The sequence below is a fragment of the Pagrus pagrus genome (genome assembly GCF_965226575.1).
Source record: "Pagrus pagrus genome assembly, chromosome: 18".
NCBI lineage: Eukaryota > Metazoa > Chordata > Actinopteri > Spariformes > Sparidae > Pagrus > Pagrus pagrus.
In genome coordinates, this window is record NC_140202.1 from 2,686,729 (window position 1) to 2,713,666 (window position 26,938).

At 39.7% G+C, this 26,938-nt stretch overlaps 1 protein-coding gene across 1 annotated transcript; it reads left to right on the top strand.

The window, feature by feature from the left end:
* Positions 1 to 3,507: 3,507 nt before the first annotated feature.
* Positions 3,508 to 26,574, top strand: LOC311273709 (uncharacterized protein). Its single transcript, XM_084380917.1, has 5 exons — positions 3,508 to 4,085; positions 15,009 to 15,090; positions 15,255 to 15,769; positions 20,540 to 20,593; positions 25,294 to 26,574. The coding sequence occupies exons 1-5, from the start codon at positions 4,017 to 4,019 to the stop codon at positions 25,417 to 25,419; spliced, it is 846 nt and encodes a 281-aa protein (XP_084237043.1). The 5' UTR covers positions 3,508 to 4,016; the 3' UTR covers positions 25,420 to 26,574.
* Positions 26,575 to 26,938: the final 364 nt, after the last annotated feature.

The following is a 26,938-nucleotide window of genomic DNA, read 5'->3' on the forward strand; positions in this document are numbered from 1 at the left end:
AACTATTTTTCATGGCGTGCACAAAGGATGAATTAAGGAGTCTCAACGACTGGAAAAAGAAGTTGCTCTGTGGGCGACTTAAACAAAGTTTGCTGTGTTTCAGCGTCGTCATATTAAAGTTAATACCTTACATAGTCACAAATAGATACATTACCTCATCACTATCCTGATGAGGTAATGCATCCTGCGAACGACTGTAATTGAAAAAGAAAAATAGTATTACAAATATGTCAAAAATATGCCGTTCTTTCCCTCGCTTCCAAAACAAATGTCAAAAGAAATGCCAGATCAAGATCTCGGTGACATGAGGTGATGGTGCTCACCGTTTTTTGTCCACAGGTGTCGCCAGAATCGACAAAAAATAAAGTTCCTTATAGCTGCACAAAAGCACCAACCTGGAATAAAAAAAGGGCCCTAGGGTGACCCCTACCTAAACTTGAGGCTTTATGTCAATATCTAGTTTTACTTTGTGATATTATGCTCTCGTGCTGCATTATTTTTTCCAAATACAAAACAAACCAAAAGCTGGTTGTTCACAAGGAGTAACACTGGTTTGTCTTTGGGGCTTCTAATGGGGCTCAACAGGGGCCCACAGCTCAGTTTTGACCTTCAGAACCAGTGGGTTAATACGGTCATAATATATTACATATTGAGTCACATCATTTTGGCATTTTTTAATATAGTTTAAAGGTTCACTATATAGTTTTGGAAAAGTTGGAAAGTTAAAATTACCAACAATAATAAGATATTGTACAAACTATAATATTTATTTAATAAAATTATTTATTTCATATTTTTCCACAACTGAATAAACAAGAGGGGAATAATGTCCCCATGCACACTTTTTGAAGCTAGAAACGTGGCTACTTAGTAAAACAGAATGAAATTGTGTTTTCCTTTGAGGACAATTTGTATATTCAGTTTATGAAGTCATGAAAATCAATGAATGAAATACAATTTCTCCCCCTTTAACTCACACATAATCCATTCATCAGTCAGACTTGCGATCTCTTTCTATGTCACTGGAAGAATAATGCACTTTGGGTAGAGGTGAGGTTCTTGTTAGCTTGTAGTTGTTGAAAACACAAAAAGCCTAGGAGGGCTTTTGCGGAAAAGGACATTTAATCAGAATGAAAACATTAAATAACATAAATAAATGTGTCTTATTCTTTTTTTAAAGAATACGCTAATACCTAACAGTGTGTACTTTGAGGGTGACTATCATCAAATGGGCTATCATTAGTAAATGGTAAGTTTATAGTTTTATTAATTGATTAATATTAATATTAAACTTATCACATTCTTTATAAAGTTACAACTGATGGTTCAAGGTCATAGCAGTCACTTCAACTACACCCCCCACCTCCACCACACACACACTATGCTGTTCAAAGGATTTGTGACTCTGTTCAATCTAGGATCTTTCCCTTGATCTAATCCATTTATTCCTTTCCTCTAAAAGAATGAAAGTGCTGCCCTCCTGTGGCCAAAAATGTCATGACAAGAAACTGCAAAATGAGTCAAGCAACCTTTCAGACACTACACATCATCATATGCACTATTTCTTTTTATCATGATTTTGGAAAGTTTGTAATAATCAGAAAAAACTCTTGTAACATTGAGTTACACAGGTTACACAGGACCTGGGTATTGCTGGCTTGTTGGCTATATTCAGTGGCAAATTGGATTTGCATTGAGCTTGACCTGGAGCCAAGCCACAGGTTCCTTGGAAAGTTTACCAGGTCATTGACCGGAGGTGTTAAGTGAGAAAGCCTCTCACATAGAACACAAGAAAGCCAGAAGCCTTTAAAGGCATAGCAGGCTGTTTGTGTGTTCAACAGCAGCAGAGAGGCAGGTACTGGGAAAGCTGTCTAAAACTAAAGTCACTATAATGAATCTAATACATTGATTTTACACGTACAACACCAGGTTTTGGAGTAAACATGATAAGTGCTGGATATGGTAGCATTAGAAGTGATAGGCGCCATGGATGGACAAGCCTTGAATCTGCAGAAACTCAATGAACAACTAGTGAACATGGCCATCTAAAGATATCCAGTTATGGTTGGAAAATGTTAAATGATAAAATGATGGTTTTCTTGTAGGGTGTTATTTAAATGTAATGTAACACAGTATTTAGTTTGTCGAGCATAAACATTTCTTTTACTTACAGAAGGAGAATGGAGACAACAAATGCAGCTACAGAGCAGGACATGCATGCAACATATGCACACATGCAACAACATCTTAGAGTAGACAGTGTTTGCAAAGAATGACATCATTGAAACTGGATGCCCCACTTACACCAATTATACCTGACATACTCTCCTTCTTCACATCTCCCTCTGTCTCTCTCTGTCTGTCTCTCTGGTTTCATGAGAAGCTCTGGTTGTTCTTGGCCACTGGAATAAAAGAAAAGTTAACCGCCGTGGAAAGAAGGACACCACATGATGGAAAGCATGGCAAATGGAAATGTTGGTTCTAAATCAGATGTGGAAAGATTTTCTGTCTTTACACCTGCAGCTGTTTCAAGCACTCACTGTGTTTACATACTTCAGTGAAAGGAATGATCCATTTGTGCTGTATTATATCCTACATTACATTGGTTAATACAGTAAACATCGACCAAAAAGAACACATACTGTAACTACTATTAGTACTTTTTGTTCTTCATGTTTTCATGTCACAGGGCCCAAAATGCACACACATAGTAACATTTTGCCCGAGTCAACCCAAGTCACTCTTTTGATGATTTACAACTTGACATGGCAGAAAATAAATGACTTGAGACACGAAGACTTCAGTGACTTATATATGTATTTGTTTTATGTTTTCAGTTTAGTTTTGCAAGGTTTCTTTTAGTCTGGCTGACAGTATATTCCTGTTTCAATGTGGAGGGAATATTTGTTGGATTGCGAAGAAATAAAGACATTTTATGAAGTTATTTGCTCTGATTACGTTTATTTTATTGAATATCAATAATTATAATACTGATTCAATTAATTGACTTGACTTGCCCAAGAAAGAAATGACTTGAGACTTGGACCAAATGACTTGAGTCACATGTCTGTCTAGCTGTCAACACTTTACCCTCAGGGAAAGAAAGAATGAAATCCAGTTATAACAGTCACCTTCATGTCTTCACTTATTGGGATGATAACTCTGAATTATCTGCATGTAGCAATCATTTATGTTATTAACTACACCAACAACTTTAACACAAGTAGATGGGAAACTATTTCTACTACCTTATTAGAAAGTTTAATTAAAGTAAGTTTATACTGAGGCAGAAGCAGCGGCCGGTACATCAAGTCCTATGTTCTGCTAAAGACAGACGTGTCTCTAGTTCATATAAATGATTATCCTGACGAAAAAAGAGGAAGCAGACAAGATAATGTGGCTTTAACTCTCAGCCCTCCTCCTCCAGAGAGAAATATGACATCACTCAGCAGCGCAGCCAATCAGCGGGCAGTACGCTGAGGCTGGTGGAGCCCTCCGTGTGTTCGTGTAACTGGTATGCATTTGCTTGTGTGTATGTGTGTGAGTGTGCGTGTGTGCATGTCTGAATGCGAACAAGTTGATATTGTTTTTTTTTAATTTTCCCAAACATCTTTGAATTAAGCTCTGCAAGTTAGCCGGGGCTGCGGCGAGTGAGCCATCTTTCAGAGCCGCCCGACGAAAAGAAAAAGACTTTCCACAACAACAGAGACTGTGATGAACTCAAGTTTGCTACGTTGCAGCCTCTGAAAACAAGCCACATCTACGCAGTTTAACGAATGTCGGTGTATTATTGTTTTTTGACACCAGCTAACCTGAAGCTAGAGAGGACAGCTGCGAACGCTGCCGTTTGTAATTGTGGCTGGCGGTTTGCAGTCAACTGATAGTGTCGCGTGCCTTCCTTTAAATGTGTAAAGTCGCTCGTGTTAGCTGATTAATGAAGTTGCGGTGAACGTCACATAAGACATAGTAATAAAGACGTAATTGTAGGTGATAAGCCATAAGCTACTCAGGCAAAAATGCTAAAGACGCTGACGAAGAAGCTAAGAAGACATTCACTAAATGAGATACATCCTTTCCACCTGAAGGTAAGTTTGACTGACTTAACTTGGTATTGTAATGCTATTACACATTATTTTAGGCTTTATCTAAACACATGTCGTCGTTGTCAGCACTCACTGCACTTAAATACACAGTATCCTACATTAGAAGAAGAAGAAATGTGTGAACAGCGTGGCTTTACTTTTGTCTTGTGACTTGTTCACTTGCAGGCCAGTTGACAACGCAGCTTTAACACTATGGGCTCTCAGCCTGCTGTAACCTTGGTTCAACGGGGTTATACTGAGTTCATTAACACTCTCTCCCTTTCTCTTTCTCTTTCACACACACACTCATACACACAGTCATACACCATGAGACCAACTGCACAGCTCCCCTGTGGAAATTACCAGCCTGTGTGTTCTGATATCAGTCTGTGTTGTTTGTATTTTCTGCCTTCTAAGCACCTCAACCCATTCATTACCACGTTAGAAGGAATTTTACTCTTCATGGCTTTACAGGAGCAAGCCAGATGTTTACAAGAAGGAACCGGAGATCCACACTGCTACACAAACACATCAGCAAACATGTGGCATGTCAATAACAACGGTCTCTCTCTCACATGGACGCACGTTGACTCATAAGGTCAAATGTTTGCCATTTGGGAGACTAAATCAAGTCCACACACATAGTAGTCTTAAGTGTAAGAGAGGATGATCTGATATTGAGTTACATTCATAGCTGTGAAACTAGTCCACATGTTTCAACTACAGAGAGGAAGACTATAGTCCCCTGGTGGAAAAAGCTGTGTGCCAGTGGTAGCTCATTTAGATCAGACAAGAAAAAAAACAAACATTTCAGTAAAAACCCTTATTGTTGGGAGCTATTATTGTCCCCACATCTACCTCTTTACCCTCTAATTTTCCACAACAGAGTCCATGGAAGTGCTCCTCCATTGTTACTGCCTGCTCAGTTTGCATAATGCCTCTTTTTTGGTGAGGAGATGGGTGAATTGTATCCTGCATGGGTCACTAACTTGCTCCATCCACAACAGTATTGTGCGGCAACCAACTGTATAGTCGCATGGCAGCCATTTTGTGCCAAAGTGCCCCTGTTCAAAGGCCTGGCTGAGAACACAGGCGGAAAGTGTGCCATCCCTGTTGTCTACTTTTGTTTGTTTTTGCTTCTCTGCTCAGTGGTACGGGCCCATCTGCTGAAAGTGGTTAATGAGATAGGAAAAATGAATTGTGAGTAGGCCTGTTGCTTACGTTCTAGCCTGATACACATGATTTCTTTTAGCTAAGCTTCATATCTTTAAAACTGAAACTTACACTAACTATCTGAGGTCCCATTTTCCAAGTTGGGAAGTTGTTCTTCCGACTTAAGTGTGTTTGTGAGCTATTACATGCTTCAAAGAAGATATCTTGTATTTTATTGCTCAGAGCATTAACAGATAGCTGTTTGAAAGTTGAAGCTTTAATATTACAAAGTGATTTTGTACCAGACTTGTTGCTGCACCAGTACACTCCCTTAAACTGCTAATATATTGCTTTACCTGAGTTGTTATAAGGCTTAACGCTATTTTAACTAATCTAGGTCGCTCTACATGGACAGAAACTAATGGCTACAACCTAATACATAATACACATTATTATACACCAACCAATACAACAGTTGGCCAATATTATCAGCAGATGTTGGCCTATCACAGACATATCTGTTTTGGCACATATAATGCATAAAAAGAGATGTAATTCACAATTGCTAAATTTCCACTGACGCTTTTGAAGTTTAAGTGAACAGATGTCATTTTAGACAATAAACTGTAAAATATCCCTGCCTGCATTACACATCTTTGTCACAAGTGTTTGAAAATCAATTTTGACTGATGTGAATATTGTCCAATATATCAGAATTTCTTACTCGCTGATATCAGGATTTGGCATCAGCCCAAATATCGAGTATCTGTCAGGTTTTACAAATTACATGTGAGCAAATGGGAATTAATAAAAAGTTTCTTACCACCAACCAAACTTGCTTACGTCTGCTATGTGTCTGTGTATAGACAGCTTTCAAGTTGTTGTTTCAACTTGACGCAGCTTTCACGTGAAATTTCCCAGTCGGGAACTAGAGCTGCAACTAAGTCAATTCAATGATTAGTTGGTCAAAAAAAGTATTTTATTATTCAATTAATTAATCATTTCAGTCAGTTTTTCAAGCAAAAATGAAACACATTTGCTGGTTTATTGTAAGAATTTGCTTTTCTTTGTTATTTATGGCAGTAAAATAGACTTTATTATTTATTTGTTTAATTGTGAAAATGATAGTGGCAGCCCTATTGGGAACTCATTTTGCGGATTATTCTTACCCCACATGAATGCGCTATATTTACAAGGAAATTCCCACTGTAAACAACACTGATTGTTAATTCAGAAATATGAACACAATAGCACATGCCTTTGTTCTTTGTGCCAGAGAAATTTGGCCTAACTGTGGGTTTGTTAACAACCTGACTGATTGTCTGACTGCTCGTCTTTTTCTTGGAAAGATGTATGCGCCGCATTCCCAAATCTCGCCAGTTCCTTTGCTGAGATCAAAGTTATTATTACTGATAGAAATGATGGCCAAAGCTATGACTTTAAGACACAATTTGTACTAAAATGGAACTATGCTTTAAAGGCCTAATCCAGAGATTTAGCAGTTAACATCCACAAAGCTGGAGAACTTGTCAGAGACACACAAAAACAGCAATGCTCCAAACTAATGCAGCAGGGGCAGAGATAAACAAACTTCAAGTCTCCAATATGGGTGATGCTCCACAAATGCTGGATGCCACATTTCCTATAATTCAACTCAACAGAAGATTTTTGTTAGAGACTCCCAAAATCATAAATACCCATGTCTTTCAAACTCCAGCCCTTCAGTTTCTCATGCAGGCTTGTTCATATATCTGTAGTCCTGTATATATGACATCATCAGGGCTATTTTCTCAGACTTACATTCACAAAAGATATTTTGCAACTGTTTTACAGGATTAGCAGTTTGATTCATGATGAGTAAACACATATTCATGTGTCATATCGTTGGTTTGTCCTGTAAAAGTTAACCATCAGTGTTGTTATCTCGTTAAAAGGCTCACATTAGTGAAAACATACAGGTTTAGTTCTTTATAGTTTGGTGGTTTCGCAGTTTTGCTGTTCTTGTGAATGTCAGCAAACCAAGGCTGGGTTGCATAGTGTTCTAAGCGTCTGGCCCAGGTGTTTTCATCATGGCTAACAATTGACATCCATTGTTTTTAATGAAGATGAATAAAGCAGATTTCTCTCTCTGGTTCTGCTGGATTTAGTTGGAGGAATTGTTACAGCATAATTATTTCATGTCACATGAATTTCCCCTTTGGGGCTTATCTGTATTACAAGTTATTGAGATAACATTTGAGTTTAAGGCTGTTGCAGTGCTCGCTGACTGAGGGCTGAATGGCCATTTCAGGATAGTTGAAAAGAGGCTAAATGTCTCTTAGGCCCTGTTACGGTACATATCCCAGGAGCTTACACTAATCAAGACTACTTACTGTACACTACACTACAAGGAAGATCCACTGGAGTGTGAGGCAAAGTGAATCAACCATCTCTGACCCTCTCTGTGTTGTGTGTTTTCAGGAGAGGGGGAATGGAGTGTGACAATGTCCATGTCAGTGTCGAAGGACACAGCAAAGCTGATATGTGTGTGAACTGGGTGGTGTGTGTGTGTACGCTATGACATTGCCATTGATCCAGCTTAGCAAGCTGCTCAGTGATGCAAGGCACTGACAAGGATTTCATTCAACTGTTCTTGACACACAAACACACAACTCTTTGTCTGTCTTCGCACGTTCGCACAAAAGCAGTTTTATTATGCTTCATTCATGCAATCTCACTTTCACCTTGCTTATGTGTCTCAGCACCCTGAATTATATCAAGTAGTCTGAAATTACTGGAATAATTATATGATGACTATAAAACAGATTTTAAAAATGTTAATTTTACTTTGCAGTCTGTAAATTGTGAGGCGGTGGAGACCACACTGCAGTCTTTATGTTGCACAATGGAGAAAATCTATAAATTCATGTAAACCTGCTAAATTGTAAGAATTAGCATGTCATTTAGTCTTCCTTTCACTTTTTATACGTCTTTTTGGAGAATTTTCTATGAGGGTCAAGCACAGCAAATCGTATTGCAGTTGATGTTCTTTAATGCACGCATAAATGTGCAGAAATGTTAAAGACTGAATCCTGTATCACATCGCATCATATATGAGTAGCACATAAATTTTGAAGATTCTAAACATAAATGTACTGTACAATTTGTGGGTCATGTCTCAGAACTCTAAATAGAGTTCCTTAGTACTGCAAAACTGGGAACACTGGACAACTATGAACAAGCTGCAATAGTGATAAAAGCAGGAAATATCCTCCAGGCTAGTCTTGTGCACTGCAGGCCCACATCCTCAAACATAATTTAGTCATGCAAAGTAGCAGTGGAGCCAAAATTGATTGAATAAGAATATTAGAGAACATTTGAATAACATAGTCACAGAAGTTATTCTTTTACAAGCTATTACAGAGATACTTCTAGTACACTAATGTGGAAGCGGCAGTAGAGGGTCATTTAGCTTTTTAAATGTCAATTTCACACTTGTTTTCAGCTCAACACATCTCCTTTACCACAGCATGTTTTCACTGTTAATGCAGTGCTAATGACTAATAAGTGTGTGGGGAAGGGTGTGACTGTGGGTGGTCCTGATTGAACATCTCATTGGGATGCATCATGTATACATTATGTGTTTCTCCATAGCATGTTGTTCCTTATCTTGCAACATAAATATGTTGCCTTACTTCATGTGTCTTCAGAGTTCATATAGTTCTGTTGCACTGACTTGTTGCAGAAATACTGATTGTCTTGTGTGGGGCCATCTTACAGTAAATGTTCTGGAAAAATTGTGGAAAGGCAGCATCGATGCTTAGCTGCAGGGATTATAGTATGGGGCAGCCTGTCCAGGTTGGAGTGGAGCAATCCAGGCTTAACCATGGTATTACACAGCAGCTGAAAAAAAAGAACTGGAAGTGACAAGAAATATAACAAGAGGACATGTTTCTTCTATAGTATAACGTTTCATAAGGACATTGTCATCAAATACATCAAGCACTTTCACATCCAGCTGCTGTATTTACTTTTCAGTAGCAGTATATTTTGTGTATATTAAGTTGAAATAGAACAAAGCATCAACTTAACACCAAACTTTAGAGCTGGAATGATGGTGCTACATTAGAGTATGATGGTGAAACCCTGATGTTCCTGTTCTGTCTAACCATAAACTGAAAGTCAGTTAGGCAAAGTCTGCAATTTTTTGTAGGTAGCTACGCCAAAATAACCGTATCAGATGTGGTTCACTGAAAAACACATGCAAAGTTCTCTCTCTCTCTTTCTCTCTCTCTCTCTCTCTGTATCTCACTCACCCATAAACACACACACACACACACACACACACACACACACACACACACACACTGCATGAAATACACATGAAGAACAATTTCTTTCATTCTGATGTCAGATAACAAGTTTGCTTGACTGAAACAGAGGGTCTGAAACAGAACTAGGAATGAAACTTATTCAAACACTTATACATGTCTTAGTTGGTTGTATTTTTTATGCTGAGCTGTGATGGTGTTTTGATAGGACCTGCTATGTATAGTAATTTCTAACATAGTGTACTAACTATTCAGGTTGTGGCTAACAGTGTATCTGTCTGTCAGTGAAGTAAGGCGGTCACTGATAGTGGAAGGCTGTTGTGTCAGCTGCTAAAACATACAAAAATTGTGTGTCATGGTTTAACGCACTATGGGCCCTATTTAGACGGTTTATAGCACATGGTCTAAAGCGCAGCGTGCTAGTGTGTTTAGGGCGTGTCCAAGTCCATTTTGCTAGTTAAACGGTGGATAATCTGGGTGCAAAGTGAGTTGCATGGTGCAAAGAGGTGGTATTTAGACTCTGAATTAGTCATGGGTGTGTTTTGGGCAGAACATAAATCAAACCAATCAGAGTGTTGTCTCCCATTCCCAAGAGCGAGGTGTGCCAGGGCCTGGCACATATTAACCAGTGGCACTTGTCTTTGCTGAGCTGAAAAGGATGTAATCCTCGGCTGCTGGACCCTCTGCCCCACCATCTCACAATCATCTGTCCCATCAACAACTCTGTTTGACAGTATATAAGAAATAAACTGATATTTAACTGAGGAGGAGGAGGAGCGCTGCTGCCCGTCCCACTGTGTGTGCAATTCCCAGTCGGTGGATCAGGCGGGACGGGTCATAAAAAGTATTATCATGATGAATAATGGGTGGGATGAGAGGGGAGATACGTCCTCAATAAGGAAAATATTAATGACATTACCTGCAGCGATCCTCCCACGGAAACGATATATAGTATCTCTACATTAACATGTTCATTTGCACACAAGGAACAGCTGATAAACTTCATTGATTATTTAAAACTCCTGACTCGTTACCTTTGGAGAGTTTATAACTATAAGCCATCAGTGCGCCTGACCACACCTCAAAAATATGACCAACATGGCCAGGGGCGCACAGGTGGGTGCAAGTGCATTTGCTATTTACACAACGTGGGCGCTGGGCATGAAAATGACAACTGCGTCAGTCTGAAACTTAAGATCAGATAGATCCCTATATGTTTGTGAGTATGTGTTTATCTAAGACACACAGTTTTTACAGCATATTGTGACAGTGCCTGAAACACATGAACAAGTCTTGTACATTAGACATCAGTCCATGAATTACAAGTGGTACACATTTCTGTTGTACTCTGATCAAGAAAAACCTCTGAGGTGCTCCCTCTGGGAAAGGAAAGGAAATCATTACTATCAGCTTATACAGAAGCACAGTCCCTTTCCTTCTGGTGCACCACCATGGGACCTTATATCAGAAAAATATGTAGAGTAGCAGTCTTGGGGCTAAAGCTTTCCAAAGCAATCCCTGTACTCAGATAGCTTTTTTGTTGTAATGAGTAAAGCAATGCCTTAGGTCTGCAATTCAAGTAATCCGTAGTTACTTTTTCATAAAAGTAATCGTTACTTACTGTCTTTTCCTTTGCTTTTGTTGCCACGAAAACAAAAGAAAATACCTGAAGCATTTGTACCTGATTTGCACTGTTTCTGTTTCTCTCTTGCTGCTTAGCAGGTGGCTATGTGCCAGCTGAAGGTAAACCTACAGTTGTGTCAGTGCGCATGCGTAGCTAGCTTATTCAGTGTAGCGAGATGGCAGAGAAGACAGCATTAACTTTGTGGAATTCCCATTGTTCTGCATTTTTGGGCAAAAAGGACAAGAAATGCTTGTTGGATTGTTTTCATTGAAACAGCTGTGCCTAATACTGTATGCCTCTGCCCATTTCGCTGTCAGATTAAATAAAGAGCTGTAAATGTTATATTGCGTCTATCATTGGAGTTACCAATTGTGGGCCAAAAAGAAGGCTACCAAATTATGGTAGAGTCAATACATTCAAAGGTACATGTACAGTTGGCTACACGCCGTCTGGAAAATATAACCAACATCCGCAAAGTCGCAAAGGGTTAGGGTTTTTGGTAACACTAAAGTACTCTAACATGTTACTTTTCTCAGTAGATAACGCAGTAATGTAACACGTTTTTTTGTGTAACTTTTTAATGGCAGTAATCTTGCTACGTAATTAGTTACTTTTAAAGTAATGTTACCCAACACCGTACAGTCGTCACAAGTGAGAGACAAATAATGATAGTGTTTGAATTGTGCCATGAATTCACATATGATGTTTGTCCATTCAAATGATGATTTTTCTACTTAAGAGAGTTGCAGTTTGTCATAAGACGGTTGACTGTGAAAATACGTAATTAGACAGACTACACACACAATAGGTTGTGTAAGTGATGTTGTCTCGCTGACCACTCACCAAAATCCCTAACTCTGTAAAGCCAGTCAATAAATGTATTTCAGACATGGATACGGAGGTGCAGCTCAACCTTGCTTCTAGTGTTGCCCAGTGGCTAGAATTCCCCTGTGGCTCAAAAGGCATTTTCCCAATAGAGCACCTTTATAAAAGAGAGGTCTGTAAAGCTGTTGAGAAGTCACCTGGAACTGCAAACAAAGCCAATTCTGACTCTTTCTATTATTAATTTTTGACCCATGGAGGTTTTATATTTGTAAAACTTTTCTCAAGCCTAGAAAAGTGATTAAAAACTCAGTCAAATCATCACAATGTAAAGTCTATTTTGCAGACCGGGAACACGAAACTCTACTGCGCATACTCAGTCGGCTGTGTAACCAGGAAGTAAACCTCGAAGCTAGAAAACTCCATTTCTCAAAACTTTTTCAATTTTCATTGGACTGAATAGGTGCGATCTTTGTTTTCACTATCTAGTTCTATTATATAAATCTGTGAGCCAGCCATATTAGGTAGCTCACAAAACTGACTAACTCTTCCTTTGCATAGTTTCAATATGGTCAGACTCGTCATTTTCGACTTTTTTCATACTTTTTCTGTGCCAAGGTGATGGCCATGTTGGTGATGATGTAGTTCAATGTTTTTTTACTATATTTATGAGAACAGCGACTTTCTTTAAATCCAAATGTACTTTTTAAAGTGACAAACATTACATGTGTAATTCACAGCACAATTCAAAAAGAGGAGGGACTTCGCCTCTCTATATTTTCCTCTAGTTGCACAGACAATGATTGCTCTGTGGCGAAACTTCAGCGATGAAGTCAGAAGAAGAACAGAAATCAAAGTCTGTCATTTTATATATCTGTAAAAAATAATCATCCTGATGATCTCACTGAGCACGAATGCGGATTTGAGTGTCTCAGACTAAACTAAATCTCATGCCTCTTCTGAGTACAATTAAGACATTATGTGTATGAACCAGCAGCATCATTTCATTGTCAGTGTCCTGCAGCAACGTTTAATAGGATTTCAGCTGTTTCGTGAAGGCTGCCCAACAATAATTCACTGGAGTGTGTACGGTGAAGCTGAAGCCCCAAGTCGGCTACTTGCCAGAATACATTTCCTTCTCACAGTTATTCCTCTGTGTAATTTTCCTATGGAGTTCATGAAGTTATGCTGTTTAACTTAAGACTCCTCGAGAGCAGATTTCTTTTTGTCTTGTACACTGGCTCTGGGCCTGTTCATTGACAATCTGTCCCACAGCACTGAAAAGCAACAAGGCTGCACTTCTATCCTAATATCTTCAACAACAGTGTCAGTACTGTGAGCTTATCCCCGAAACATTAGCCTACATGTACTGTATATCCTTTACTGTGCTATTTAGTACCCTCAAATGTAATATTCAGGCCAGACTATTTCCAGTGTTTTGTTTAGCCTTTTTTGGTACTGTATATTCATTACGATGTGAGAAGTCATGCCAAAGTACGGCAGATGTTCTGGAGTTTCAAATAAGTTGAATACATTACTAGTATGAAAAAACAATACTCGATACCTTTTTCAATACAACAACAACAAAGTCTTGGGCACACAATAGAATATATATATATTTTTTTAATTTATTAACAACAGTGCTGGTACAAAAAAAGTCAGTAAACACATACCAACACATTTGTAATAATGTCTAAAAAATATCTGTGCAGCCTTGGGTGCAAAGTATTGATACTTTTGACAACCTAAGTTAGAATTCATAAAACCTACCTGTGCTGAATATCTGTATTTAAGTATGGTACATACAGTATGAAAATATTCAGTAAAATCTTTGGACATTCTGGGGAACTCCATATCCGAGCTACAGTGGAAATGTAATTGCTTTGTGAACTTCACTTGCGAAGTAGCCTTTTAACATTTATTTCACCAAAATACACAGTGAACACAGTCTGTGAAATTATATATTGGAATTCACACTTAACATGAATTGAATACTGTCTTAGTGTCTTCTCTTATTGGACTCAGAGGCCCTGGCTCCTTTTTCCTTTTTTCCTCTTTTTGAAGAGCTCAAGAGAAGAGGAGGTGTGTGCGTGCATGTGTGTATGTGTGTGTGTGTGTTTTAGAGAGTAGAAGGGAGGACACTGTATGTTTGTGTGGATCCATGTGTGTAAGCATACACACACACACACACACACACACACTCGCACAAGCACAGATGGCAGCTGCTCAGCGAGGCCTCGGAGTGGTAATTACTGAGTGTGAGGCGCATTACTCAACTCTTAGCGTTGCAGTCTGCAGGGTATCTGTATTGTTGCTACTGGTGTAGACGAGGAATTGATTTTAAAGAGACAGAGTGATTCAGGTTGTGGGAACAGAACGTAGCCTGAACTTAATTTAGACAGGGCTGTGACTCACCTAGTCCTGCCATCCATACTGTATTTGAAGCAACTGTAGAAATGACCATGCCAAAATTGGTTGTAGAAAAATTCAGACAATTTTTCCAGTAGAAAGCCAATAATGGGTTATGTCTGCGTTGCTGGTTAGTAGTCTGTTTTTGTGGCTAACTAGGAAAACTGCAAAATTATACAGAGTTCTGAATAAGGGATTGGTTAACCCTGTTATGGCATAAATCATTTAAGTTTGCTTTTTAAAAAAACGTAAAAAAGACAAAAGGAGAATATTTTTAGAACATTCTTAACTGTAAGGCATAACTGAATCAAAATACTATTGAAATCGCAATATGGACAAGTGAAATATCCAACATACAATTAGAAATGAAATGTTGTGCTACAGAGGTGCCCGGCCTACAAATCATATTCTCCAGAGATGAGGAAACATCCTTGTTGGGCACAGAAATAAAATGCAATTTACCATTCCCACTAAAATTGTGACTCATATCGCAATCGCGATATTTTTTTTGCAAGTCGTTCAGCCCTAATGTAAGGGTTAAATGTTTTAGTTGTTACCATCTGGCATGCTTGACCTACAGTATAGTTTCAATGTCAATCCTTTTTCTAGATTTCCTACCATGGCAGTGGAGAGGGAGGGGAGAGTGATGACTCAGAGGGGGAGAACCAGGAGCTTGCACAGATTGACAGAGGTACTGTTTTTCTTGTAAATAGATGATGGTCTTCGCCATCACTTATCACACAATATAATAAGTTCTTTCACGTCAACAGATAAAATGCTTGTCAATAGGCATTTGCGCTCATTATGTCTACATCTTCTCCTTTGACTTGATTTCCTGTTTATTGACTCCTCCAGAGAGACGGAGGAATTGTGCCCTCACCCCCTTGGCCACCAGCCAGCAGCACAACCAGGGCCCGCTCTCTCCAGCCCGATTACGTCGCCTACGGCTCCTTTTAGATGCCAATCTGGATCGCCATTCCTCAGAGGAAGAGCTTGAGCGTATCAGCTGCGGCGACAACAGGAAGTGGGTGTCTGCACTTCCCCAGCGCCACATTGATCACCACAGTAGCGCCTCCAGTGATGAGGAGGTGCGGGACCTATGTGGCTGCGGGTCACCGGCTGCCTCCGCCAGGCCGCTGGTCGAGTCGGGCACTTGCCTGGCTGCCTCCCCCAGCCCTGTACTCTTCAGCTCCAGTCCACCACGTAGCCTCAAGCCTCCCCCCATGCGCTTTCAGCTGCAGGTGGTGCAGCCAGTTGCACGGCCCATCATTTTGACCCACTTTGACCAGTCAGCACCTTACAGAAAGTATCGGCACAGTTTTGGTGGGGAGCCCGGGAGGCCCAGTCTGGACCTGGAGAAAATGCAACAGGTTAGTAGTCAAAGCTAAAGTTAATAAAACTTATTTTAACAGCACTAAGATATCTGACAATGTAATAGTTTGTACTGAACACTGCCTATGTAGTGGCAACTAGCTTGGCTCAATAAATTTAGCCTTTTCTATCATTTACATATTATTAACTTAACACTATTAAAGAGCCAGTGTGGAGGATCTATTGGCAGAAATAGAATAATATTATGGATAATATTCATAATTATGTTCATAATTATGAATATTATCCATAATATTATGTAAAAAAAGACTGTAAAAAAAGAAAAATGGTAAACTGTTTATACTTTTATATTTTTGGATTATTTTTTATTGATTAATTAATGTAAAGTAATCTTATTTGTAAAGTAATATAGCTGTTCAATAAATGCCGTTTAGTAAGAAGTACAATAATTCTGTCTGAATTGTAGTGGAATATAAAGTAGCATAAAAAGAAACTACTCAAGTAGATACAAGTACCTCAAAATTGTACGAAGGTACAGTACTTACATACAGTGACTGCACATAGTTACCTTACCCACTGTAAAAAATAGACCATAGTCAAGTTCTCAGGGCAATATTAAGTTGTTTATCTTGGAAACACCTTAATTTTGGAAACTGGTGGTGGTATGGTGATGTCTTCCTCTTAACCATTTTTTTCCTGGCCCAAATACTTAAATGTTTTTATGTCTAAAACCCATTTCACCTTTAGCTGAAGTATATTTCTTAGCAATCTCAATACAGTTGTTGCATGTGATGAGATAACTTTCCATTGTATGTTTGTATTCCATAAAATATATTAAAAGTACCAAACAGCAGATAAACCGTCGATTACCCCCTTGAACAGCTCCAACAGTTATGTCGGGTTGAGGATTTGGTCCAAAAATACAATTACGTCCCTGCAGTCTAACTGGCTACCCTACACACACACACACACACATCCACACTAACGTGCACGCTCACACAAGCAAACAAAGTCTTCCCTTTCCATAGCCGGACGCTCGGCTCCACGGTGGTCTGGCTGGAGTGGGATGAAGGAGAGAGAGGCACGGACGGCAGATGTCCGCCCTCGTTTCTCACAAAGGCTGGCAAGCGAGGGGAAACGATGGAGGGGTGGAGGCAGAAGGAGAGGATTAAATAAACAACAGAAAAACGACAGCCACTAATGAGTCATGGAGAAGCTGGTCCACTAATCATTAAAATCCAATAGACTTGTTGGCCCACAGCGTGGATGGGAAAGGGTGTGTGCGTGTGTGTTAGTGTGTGTGTGCGTTTGCAGAGAGAGAAACTGCAGGTTTCAGGGGTCCATATGTCCATGGGGCTTTTAGAGGGAAAGAACAGATGATGAGAGACAGCGGGCAGCAATGAGAGGGGTGAAGAGAAAAAAAGAGGAAGAGTGGGTGTGTGTGTGTGTGTGTGTGTGTGTGTGAGAAGCTGGGGTACGCGTCTATCATCCTGCCTGTCTTTTTGTGTCTGTATGTGCACATCCTCCTGTCTGTGAGTTTGTTGCTGTATCAGTGTGTGTCTGTTGTCACAGTGTGAGTGTGTCTGTATGTGTGAGAGTGTGTGTGCGCACTCAGTCAAGTGGAATGGGAGGTGCTGCAGGGAATACAATAGGGGGCCTACGGAGGTAGCTAGCAGACACAGCTCCAGTCTCCCATTAACCCCTTAGCTGGACAACTTCCATTTACGTCTGCCTCAACCCCACCACGGTCACCATGTCAGATCTTTCACACGTGCTGTTCTGGAGTTTAAACCTAAGAAGGAAAGATGACTGTGCTAGTTCCTTCAAAAGAATCAATTTTACAGAGTTCTGTGTTCTGTGTGGAAAGTAGAGATGCATTGGTTGGATTGTCGAACATCTTTCATGTTAGACAACAGACTCCCATTAGTTTAATCACTTCCTTCCCTATGAGAAGTATTTTGTTGTATTATATATGAATTAGTTAAGAGACCTGGGGGAGTAAAAACCTGTGAGCAAAGTGAAATTGTTGCACAATATCTCCATGTGCCAACTAACAAGGAGAGAAATAATTCTCAGATTTAATTATTCCCTTTTATGTTGGGAAACATCCTATTGTAGTTCTCAAACTCCTCTTAGGACATTACTGATCCAGGACCATCAAAGGCCAGTCATTGGCAAGAAAGGCTAGCGTGCCACAATGTGACCAGCATAAACTTAGTCACACATTTATTTATCTCATAATTTTATATATGTTTTATATATGTATATATTTATATGTTGTGGTGTGCAAATGATTCATACAAACCAAAAGTTTCAGACAACATTACAGAAATGATTCCTACAGAAAATAGGAGTCTCACTCAAGGAGAAGTCTCGCTCTGAAATCTCGTGAGAGGTCAGTTTCTTGCAGGAAAATAGCGGTGGAAATGTGAATCATAGTTGGAGAGAAGAGTTTGGAGTTGACCTAGAGGAACTGCCAGCAAGAGTTTATTTATTTGTTAATGTATTATTAATTCATGGCTAAATATTTAACTGATTTTGAGAATCTAGATGAGGCAACAACTGCAACAACTCATTACATGAGATTTCAGAGCGAAACAACCCCAGCCTGTCACTGGCATAAACAAGCACTTTTAGTGTACATAACTTCAACGGATGTGTCACAGCTGCCAGCTGATAGGATCTACTGAACCAAATCCAAAACTTTTGGTAATCATTTACACACCAAAACATGTAAATACTGGGCCAAGGTTTATTCAGGTCTACAGAATTCACCTGTAAAGGCAGGGTAAACAGGTCAGTGGCTTGTTTTCCTGTAGTGTCCCTCATGCATGCGAATCCATGTCCAGTTGCTCGGATGTAGTAGCGCTATTGTATGTTAGCCTGATTTTCATTAAGAGCAACAGTTTGTGTGGCAGATTCTGGTGGCAGATTCTGGTAATTTGAAAATTATGTGAGACCCCTAGACACAAATGGTGTAACTCCACCACCTATTTGCTAGTTTACCAGTTTCCCAGTCAAGACACTGTTTTTAAAAATTTCCAACATACTAGACGGCCATTGGTTTCTATTCATTTAATTATAGTATGAAATCAACTGGCTGAGACATAAAACTCTTGCAATGAGTTGTCTCTCATATTGAACATCATGCTCAGTTGTATTTTTGGCACTTCATGTTTGAAAGATAAGATTATAGTTGTGTAACTACTAATGCATTTCTACTAGTAATGCATTTCAGCTGGTGTGTTGATGTTTCATTGAACAGCTCCAACATCTGAAAGGACTAAATAATCAGACACACATTTGTTAAACACGACAAGGTAATTATTTTTTTTGAAACAGCAGAATAGATAGGACAGGTCCAGGAGTCTTGTGTTTCCATCACACTCTGACAAAATATTTTAAATCAACCTCTCAAAAACAATCTTCCATCCCCAAAACAATCATACAGATAACTGACTCTTTGTGTATGGTTAGCTAAGTTTGCAAGTCACGACCTGTTGGACGTGTGTGCAGTTTTAAGAGGAGGGTGGTGAGGGTTGGTGGTGGTTAGAATGATTCTGCTGCAGTCGGAGTGGTAAATGTGTTGGATGAAAAGATAGGAAGGAAAAAAATTATGTATCATGATAATTCTGATATAATGTAGGCTCATTGAAAGTTTGTAAAACAAACTGGCTAAACCATCTTAAAGTGATCCAGTTTGGGAAGATTGTACAAAACTAATCACATATCACAGTATGAAGAATATACAGTATCTGCATTAAATACAACTTCCAAATTCATGTTTTCGGTTTAAGCAGCTTGCACCCACATGGACTGTAGTGTCATTGATAAAAAAAAAAAATAAAATAAGATAAGGGCTTGCAGGAGGTGAGCATGAGGGCAAGTGCACACCAGCTCTCTCCCACATCACAACAGCAGGAGTCTTGTGTTTCCATTCTTCCCTGTGCTCCCTTCCCCCTTAGAAGCTACCTCCCCGACTCGAGACAATTCGATGATTGTGTGGTCCCTCCACCCCCACAGTTTTTTTGAGAATAGTGGAGCTGCGTGGACATGAAGGGGAGTGGGAGACAGGATATTGCATAAGCTTCATTGACCGACTGTTTAGTTTCGTGAGACAGCTGGATCTGCCTCACTTCCTTGATCCTCCTGATTCAATGTTAATTGACTGCCAAGTCACAGTTCTTGTCACGTCAAACCTCGCTGTTTTTATGTAAAGATTGAGTATATTCTCAATTAGAATTAACATTCACATGCACATAAACTTTCTTAATTTTTTCTTGGACAGATTTTATTAATATTACTCAATATACAATATCCATATCAACAAAACAAAGACCCACAATCTTAACAACAAAGCAGAACTAGACCAGTAGACAAAACAAACAAAAAAAAAACATAAACTTACCCCACTCGTCGAGCAAACAAGCTCAACTTAATCTCAGTATTTCATATCTTATCAACATAAATTAAATATGTTAAATATAAATTACATTCAAATATATTATATGTCACCATTCCTCTCTATGGAGTACCCCATTTTTTTCTTTCTCCAAATGAAAGTCAAACTAGGTACAATATAATCCATTAGATTCTGACCACTCAAGCATGACTTCAATACAGTTACTTTTTGGGTTTACAGTACGAAAAGTTGGTTTTACACAAAATGAAGTTGTACAGAAAGGCAACTTTTACACCGTTTATATTGTCATGGCCATGCATAAAAGCTTAAGCTGAAGGGTTTTTTTATGGAGTTGAGAACTGTATGCTCTTCCATAGCTGACATTTTGAATTCTTGTTCTCCACAGAAGATGCTGCTGAAAAAGAACTGTGGAGGGAAGACGCGGACTATAAAGATCAGGGTGAGTTCATTTTTATTTAACTTTGTTTCCCACATTAAATAAACTAAACCGTCTTGCAGTATTTAGTCATGATGAATGCAAACCTTTTATGGTATGTTTAAAAACCCTGTTGTCTATGGCTGTCATTAAGATAACTTGTTCATACAAGTGCTTTTAATTATATATACACACACACTTGCATCCACAACCTTTCTCTTTAATGTAGATCCATAATAGGCAGTCTAGATCAGGGTGTCCATTACAGCAGTGATAAGGTTGCAAGGTTGCTCGGCCCCTGTTAACAGCCAGGCCTGTCTTGTCGCCAGCACCTTGATGTCCATCCAACTGCATACTGGGACAGCATCTGGCAACAGCGTTTGTTCCCATGCCCTGCTTCCAAACAGAGACGTGCCTGAGACGTCTGAAAATCTGTTATCGCTGTCAGATTCCTTCTGCAAACAGCACTCAGCTAAACACTGTTTACTGCAATGATACTTGGGAGAAAGAAACAAGGAGAAAAATGTGCTGTTTTCTTTTTTTGTTTTCTGTTTATCAGGTCTGTTTGATCTCGTGATCTCACTCAACAACCTTTTAATGAGCTATCCACTTGTCTCATTAGTGGTCTTAAACGGGCACATTCCCTCACCTCAATACCTTTGTAAAGACAAAGGTATTTTCCCAGGTTGGTGTCCCAACCAATCTTCCTGTAAAATTGGTTTCCCAAACACAGCCCCTTCACAAATCATCCACCAATTCGGCACTGAAACTGTGTATGGGCTGATTTTGTTTTACAGCGTGTTGGACAGTCGACTGGAACAAGCCTGGGCATCTTGGCACAGAGCTGGGTACTCCAGAAGGATGCACAGTGTGGTGAGAAAAGTGACGTTATTATCACGTTGTGTGGGATAGTGTCAATGGAACCTTATCGCACACTTGTTTATGTATGCACACTTACACCAACTGTAGCAGCACCTGGGTTGCTCTAATCATCCATATAGGTATGTATCATCAGTACGAATATGTAAAAAAAAAAAGAAAAAAAAAGAAGAAAAAAAAGGAGGATCATTTTTGAGAGTGGTTTAGGGAAGAACAAGTGAGTGGTGATGAGAGATGGAGCTGAGGAGGAGGAAGAGGAGGTGGAGTGTTGTGCAGTTCCCTTGTGGTGTATTTCCAGGGATGAAGTCATTTTCCATTTATAGCCTGGCCGGCTGCTATCTGTTTAGCTCCACTGATACATAGAGATATTGCTCATTATTCTCTGTTCTCGCTGGCGTCGTCAGTTGTGTTGTTGTCCCTGTCAGTGACGTCTGTGGGCACTGGGTATGTTCCAGTTCATAGATTTTTTCTTGAAGTGAGTACACAGGGAGTCTTTGGATTGATGAGCCATTTGGAGGCTTGTGTTGACTCTGTCTACACTTTGTGCCACTACGCACCGTGATCCACCCCATCTCTCTGTCTTTTCTTTCTCTTTTTCTATCCTTCTTTCCTTTTTTTGTCTGTCAACCCTTGGTTTCCTGGCTGGGATCCAGAAAAGACACTGTATCTGGATGGGGCCCCGGCTTTGAGACTGGTTTCAAGCATTCAAGCATGGGAGTTGTTACAGGAGTTGAGTAGGTCGGTGGTGGTGGTTGTGTGTGTGTGTTTTAAGGAGGGGGGGTCATGTGGAAGCAGTAGGAAAACACAGATTCAGCCGGTGTTGCTGCTGCTGAGGCCTTCCCCTCTAGGGGTTGGAGGTGAATAGGAGAGTGGGGCTATGAGAGCTTCCCAGGCTGCAGCAGGCAAGAGCGATGGCATCTGGTTTCAGCCACCATAATGAATGGGCGGAGAGGAAGATGAAGATTGATTGAGTGAAGAGAAGTGATGCAGATATGCAGAGTGGAGGGGAAAACTACATTGAGGGAAAATGTACTGCATACCCCTTTGGTTTTTATTAATGAGACATGTTTGTAACAAGCACCTCATTCATAGGCTCTAGTTCAGGGCTCCTGTGAACACTTGGACCCCTGGTCCAATTCCCAGTGTGGAAACTTTTCAAATGTGCAGATTGCAGCCTAAATGAATGATGGACAGACAAGTTAAAACAGTCAATAGTAAATAGTAAATCTCTAGGAAGAAGCATTTTGGTCAAAGGTGGTTACAGCGATGGAATATAACTAAGTACATTCACTCAACTACTGCACTTCGGTACAATTTTGAGGTACAGTACTTGAACATTTTACTGTAGTATTTCCATTTTCTGCTACATTTTACTTCTACTCTACTACATTTGGAGGAAAATATTGTAGGTTTTTTTCTATCATTTATTCAATAATCAAAAATCATAAAAATGGTTCATTTGTGAAGATTATCTTTTGAACAAAACTTGTAAGTATCATAACTTGTGTTTGCCTCAGAGCTGATTTTCTGTAATAATCCAAAATCCAATTGAAAAGTCCCATACGCTTTTTGTTGAGGGAACCAGGGGATGGCTAACTTCTGGTTAGCCTACAAAAATACGTTCTCCCTAAAGCACTTTATACATACATGTAAATATATTTGTAATCTACTTTTACTTGTACTTTTGATATTTCTTGATACACAATAATGGCTAGAAAATTACTTTTGATACTAAGGTACATTTACTATCAGATATACAAGATTTTTATCAAGTCCCATTTGTACAATGACCTTTACTTTTACCAAAGTAATATCTTAACACAATATCTTAACTTTTACTCAAGTATGACTCTTGGTTATTTTACATCACTACCTGTTCAGCTCAAGGACAACTGAGATCTCACTAGCTCAGCGTTCTGCACAACATAGAGCTTTATACTTTTGCGACTTGTACTTTGTTTGACCCCTCTGGGCTCTTAATGTCCGTCATACTGCAGATGTGACCACAGGACTACTCTGTGGTGATGGCTAACGTGGACAGGGAGCCATCCTGATCTACGATTCTCCCCCACAGTTGGACTGACTCGCAGCTACCATATGGAGAACATCTCAACACTGAACATCCATCAAGTTTACTTTAACTTGTTCTTGGGCTACGATTTGTTTTTCCACCCCTCAATTTTTGCCTGTTTATATTAACACTGGTAGATAAACCAACTCTAAATGGTGTTGGGAATTGTTGCCTTGTTACTGTAGCTCAGTTGTCAGTACTGAATCCCTTAAGATGTTGGCTGAAGTCATAGCAACACCTGTAGTCTCACATGCACTGTTAATGGGGCCTTATTTTGCACTGATGTCACTGGGTACTTTTCCAGCAGCAGTGGGCACTTTCTCAGCATCTCAGTGGAATCAGTCTCTTACAGGATTGCATCTATCTCGGTTGTCAGAGAGGTGTTCGGTAATGGTTGAAAGTGAGAATATACAGCTCTCCGTATAAACACACACTCAAGTTTTCCCTATGGGATCAGCTCTTAATTACTGTGAATCTGTCTCAGGGTCTTAATCTTTCTCAGTCCACCTTCTAAGAAACCTCACTCCCCCTCAGCAGGCTCTGGAGAAAGTGCTGCCTCACTGCCAAATACAACAAAGTCATTTCCTGTCGTTTCCTGTAGGGAGGAAAATGACCAGGGCTAATTTTAGACGGAGGGCTTGTAGAGCCACGAGAAGCGAGGTTCTGCTCAGAAGGGGGGGTGGCTCTGTTAGTGGAAAAGGATTTATGTCACACAACCTGCAGGGTAAATGAAAAAGATCAGTTTGAAAATGTTCAAACGAGGCACAGTAATTTTCCCACCACTGCTAGTTTAGTTTTCAGTATTATTACACAGTCGGGGAGGACAATATATCAATATTTTATTGTTATCCTAATATGAGACTATATATTGCCTTTGATTTGTAATATTGTTATGTTGTATAATGGCATAAGTGTTGTCTTTTACTATAGAAAATTTATTTGGGATGAACAGAGATCCTCCAGGAGACGCCTCCAGGGCGAAAAGGATGTATGACTGTCGCAAATGACAAACTGAACTGAGTGCTACATCATGAGAAGACTACAACAGAGTGTGTCTTCTCGTGATGTTACCTATACTATACTTACTATCACTGATGGGCTACTCAGCGCAAGAACTGTTGAAATTTGAAAGGGCACAGTGAACTCACCACCGACAGGGATGTGTCTTATTTTTTCTCTGATAATGCTACATTGTGAATACAAATCCATGTTGGCTGTCAGTGGGCAGCATAATCCTGCTGTGTTTGATTACACTAAAATAAGCAGCCATGCAATCCATTCTGGTAGTGCTGTGTTTGAGTTCAAATTAAGACAGATTTAAAATGCATGGCTTATTTCTGCTTAAAACGTCTTCAGAAACACATTTGGGTGAGCTGTTTTCGTAATGTAAGAGAAAACTTGAAAGCCATGTTAGTTCAGTGTAAAATCCTGGAGCAGACAGCCCATGAGTAGCGTTCTTCCAATCAGGTACAGCAAGGGAGTGTTTGCGAGGGTGTAGCCTGTGTTGGTCAAGCGTCCAAGAAGCGTGAGCCTTCGCGCCTAAAAATGCACCTGATATCCACATTACTGAGGATTAGAGAAACTGCTGTCACTACTGACATGAAGTGACATACTGTAACTGACCAATAATGCCATAACTCGCAGGCAGCAGGTAATCCTTGCCATTTCCAAACCCATAAAGCTTGAAAGCTGGATTAACCCAAACACCTACGTGTGACAGGCCTGTCACTCACCACCTCACTGACCTCTTGTCTCTCTCTTTCTGTGTTCCCAGAATCTGACCAGCAGTCGCCCTCCGCCCAGATACACCTACGACCCGTCCATCTTCGCCTTCCGCTCCTTGAGCACAGTGCCCCCCTGCAGCCCCCTGACCCCGTCTGAGGATCCTCCCTGCTCATAAGAAAATTCATCCACCACTAGATAATCCTCTCTTCATTCCCAGACGGCTGCTTTTTTTGTGGCTTCTGCAGCGAGACCAAGAAGTGACTGTTCTGAAACTGACTGCTAGAAAGACATTTGTTTGATGGTCTAACTATTGCACACTCAGGTAATCCCACCCTGTAACGCTGTCACTTTGATTACTTTTCTCCACATGAAATCAACAGGAACATGTGGAAAATAAAATGGCCTCAATACAACACATGTAAGGATACTTCAGGTTCAGCTTATGTCTCTGAAAAGATCCTGTGATTGGAGAAAGACTGATCAGGAAACAAACATGGATTGTGGACCGGAGGTGGTACAAAGGGACAAGGCCAACCATTTTAAAACCTGGATTTAGTTCTGGGATTCAAGGGAAATAATGCATGTAAGACAATCAAATGGTTCCAAGGTTTCTTCCTTTGATGTCATTACTGGACATCTTGTAAGGTTCTTAGTAACGTTATATACTAAACACGGCAAGCTGAGTCATCTGATATCTTGTTACTGTTGAGATGAACATAGACAGTGGTCACATTCGTCTGTCTGAAAAACTACTTCTTTGGATGTGTCATTGAATATGCAGGTCATGACCAGCTATAACAAACATGTATGACATGTATGTAGTTGAATAGTTGACCTTTTGATGATGTACGTTTTTTAATGAATTTGTCACCTTTAGTCCAGGTCAAAGTTAAGTACTTGTATCCTCTTTCCTTGCATGAATTCCGCTGTTTTGCAGAAAGAGAGGTATGTGGAAATAAGGAAGTATGACAATAGTTGCTGCACATTTGGCAAGTGTAATCGGTGCTATGTTAAGCATAGCCTACTTGTAGTGTGCCATTTTTTTTTTTTTTTCCAATATTGTACCTCATTACTTTCTAGGTAGAAGAGGACCTCTGGTATATCTAAGACATCCCAGTGTTTTCTTAAGATCTCTTAATGCCTTGAAATCACATTCCTGTTGTATTGAATGAAACTTGAGGTAGTTCTCAACTCCTGAAATGAGCTGATCAATTGATTCCACAGAATGTCACCACTGTAACTAAGATTTCGCCGAAGTGAATGTAACATTGTGACATGGTTGTGTCCATTGTTGCACAAAATCAATAAATGCCCTGTGGCCTCTTGTTTAGGAGGTGATTTTTATTTAAATCAGTATATTATATATATTGTGACAATGGTCTCCAATAAGGGTCATTCTGATCACCAGGATTAGATGCCTCTGATAGAGCCTAAAGGGCTGTAATATGTATGCAACTTAAGAGATTTGTTACTGCGTAAGTAGCCAATAATAATATATACATTTTTTAAGACATTGGTATGGGGTTGGTAAACGGTATCAGTCGACACAAAGTTCAGGTATAGGTATTGGGTAGGAAATAATGGTTTATCAGATCATATCTACTCACAATCACCATCATCAAGATACCTTTCTTTGCCAAGGAACACTAAAGGTGCTCTGTTGACTTGTGGTTACACCTACTAAGACAATTTAC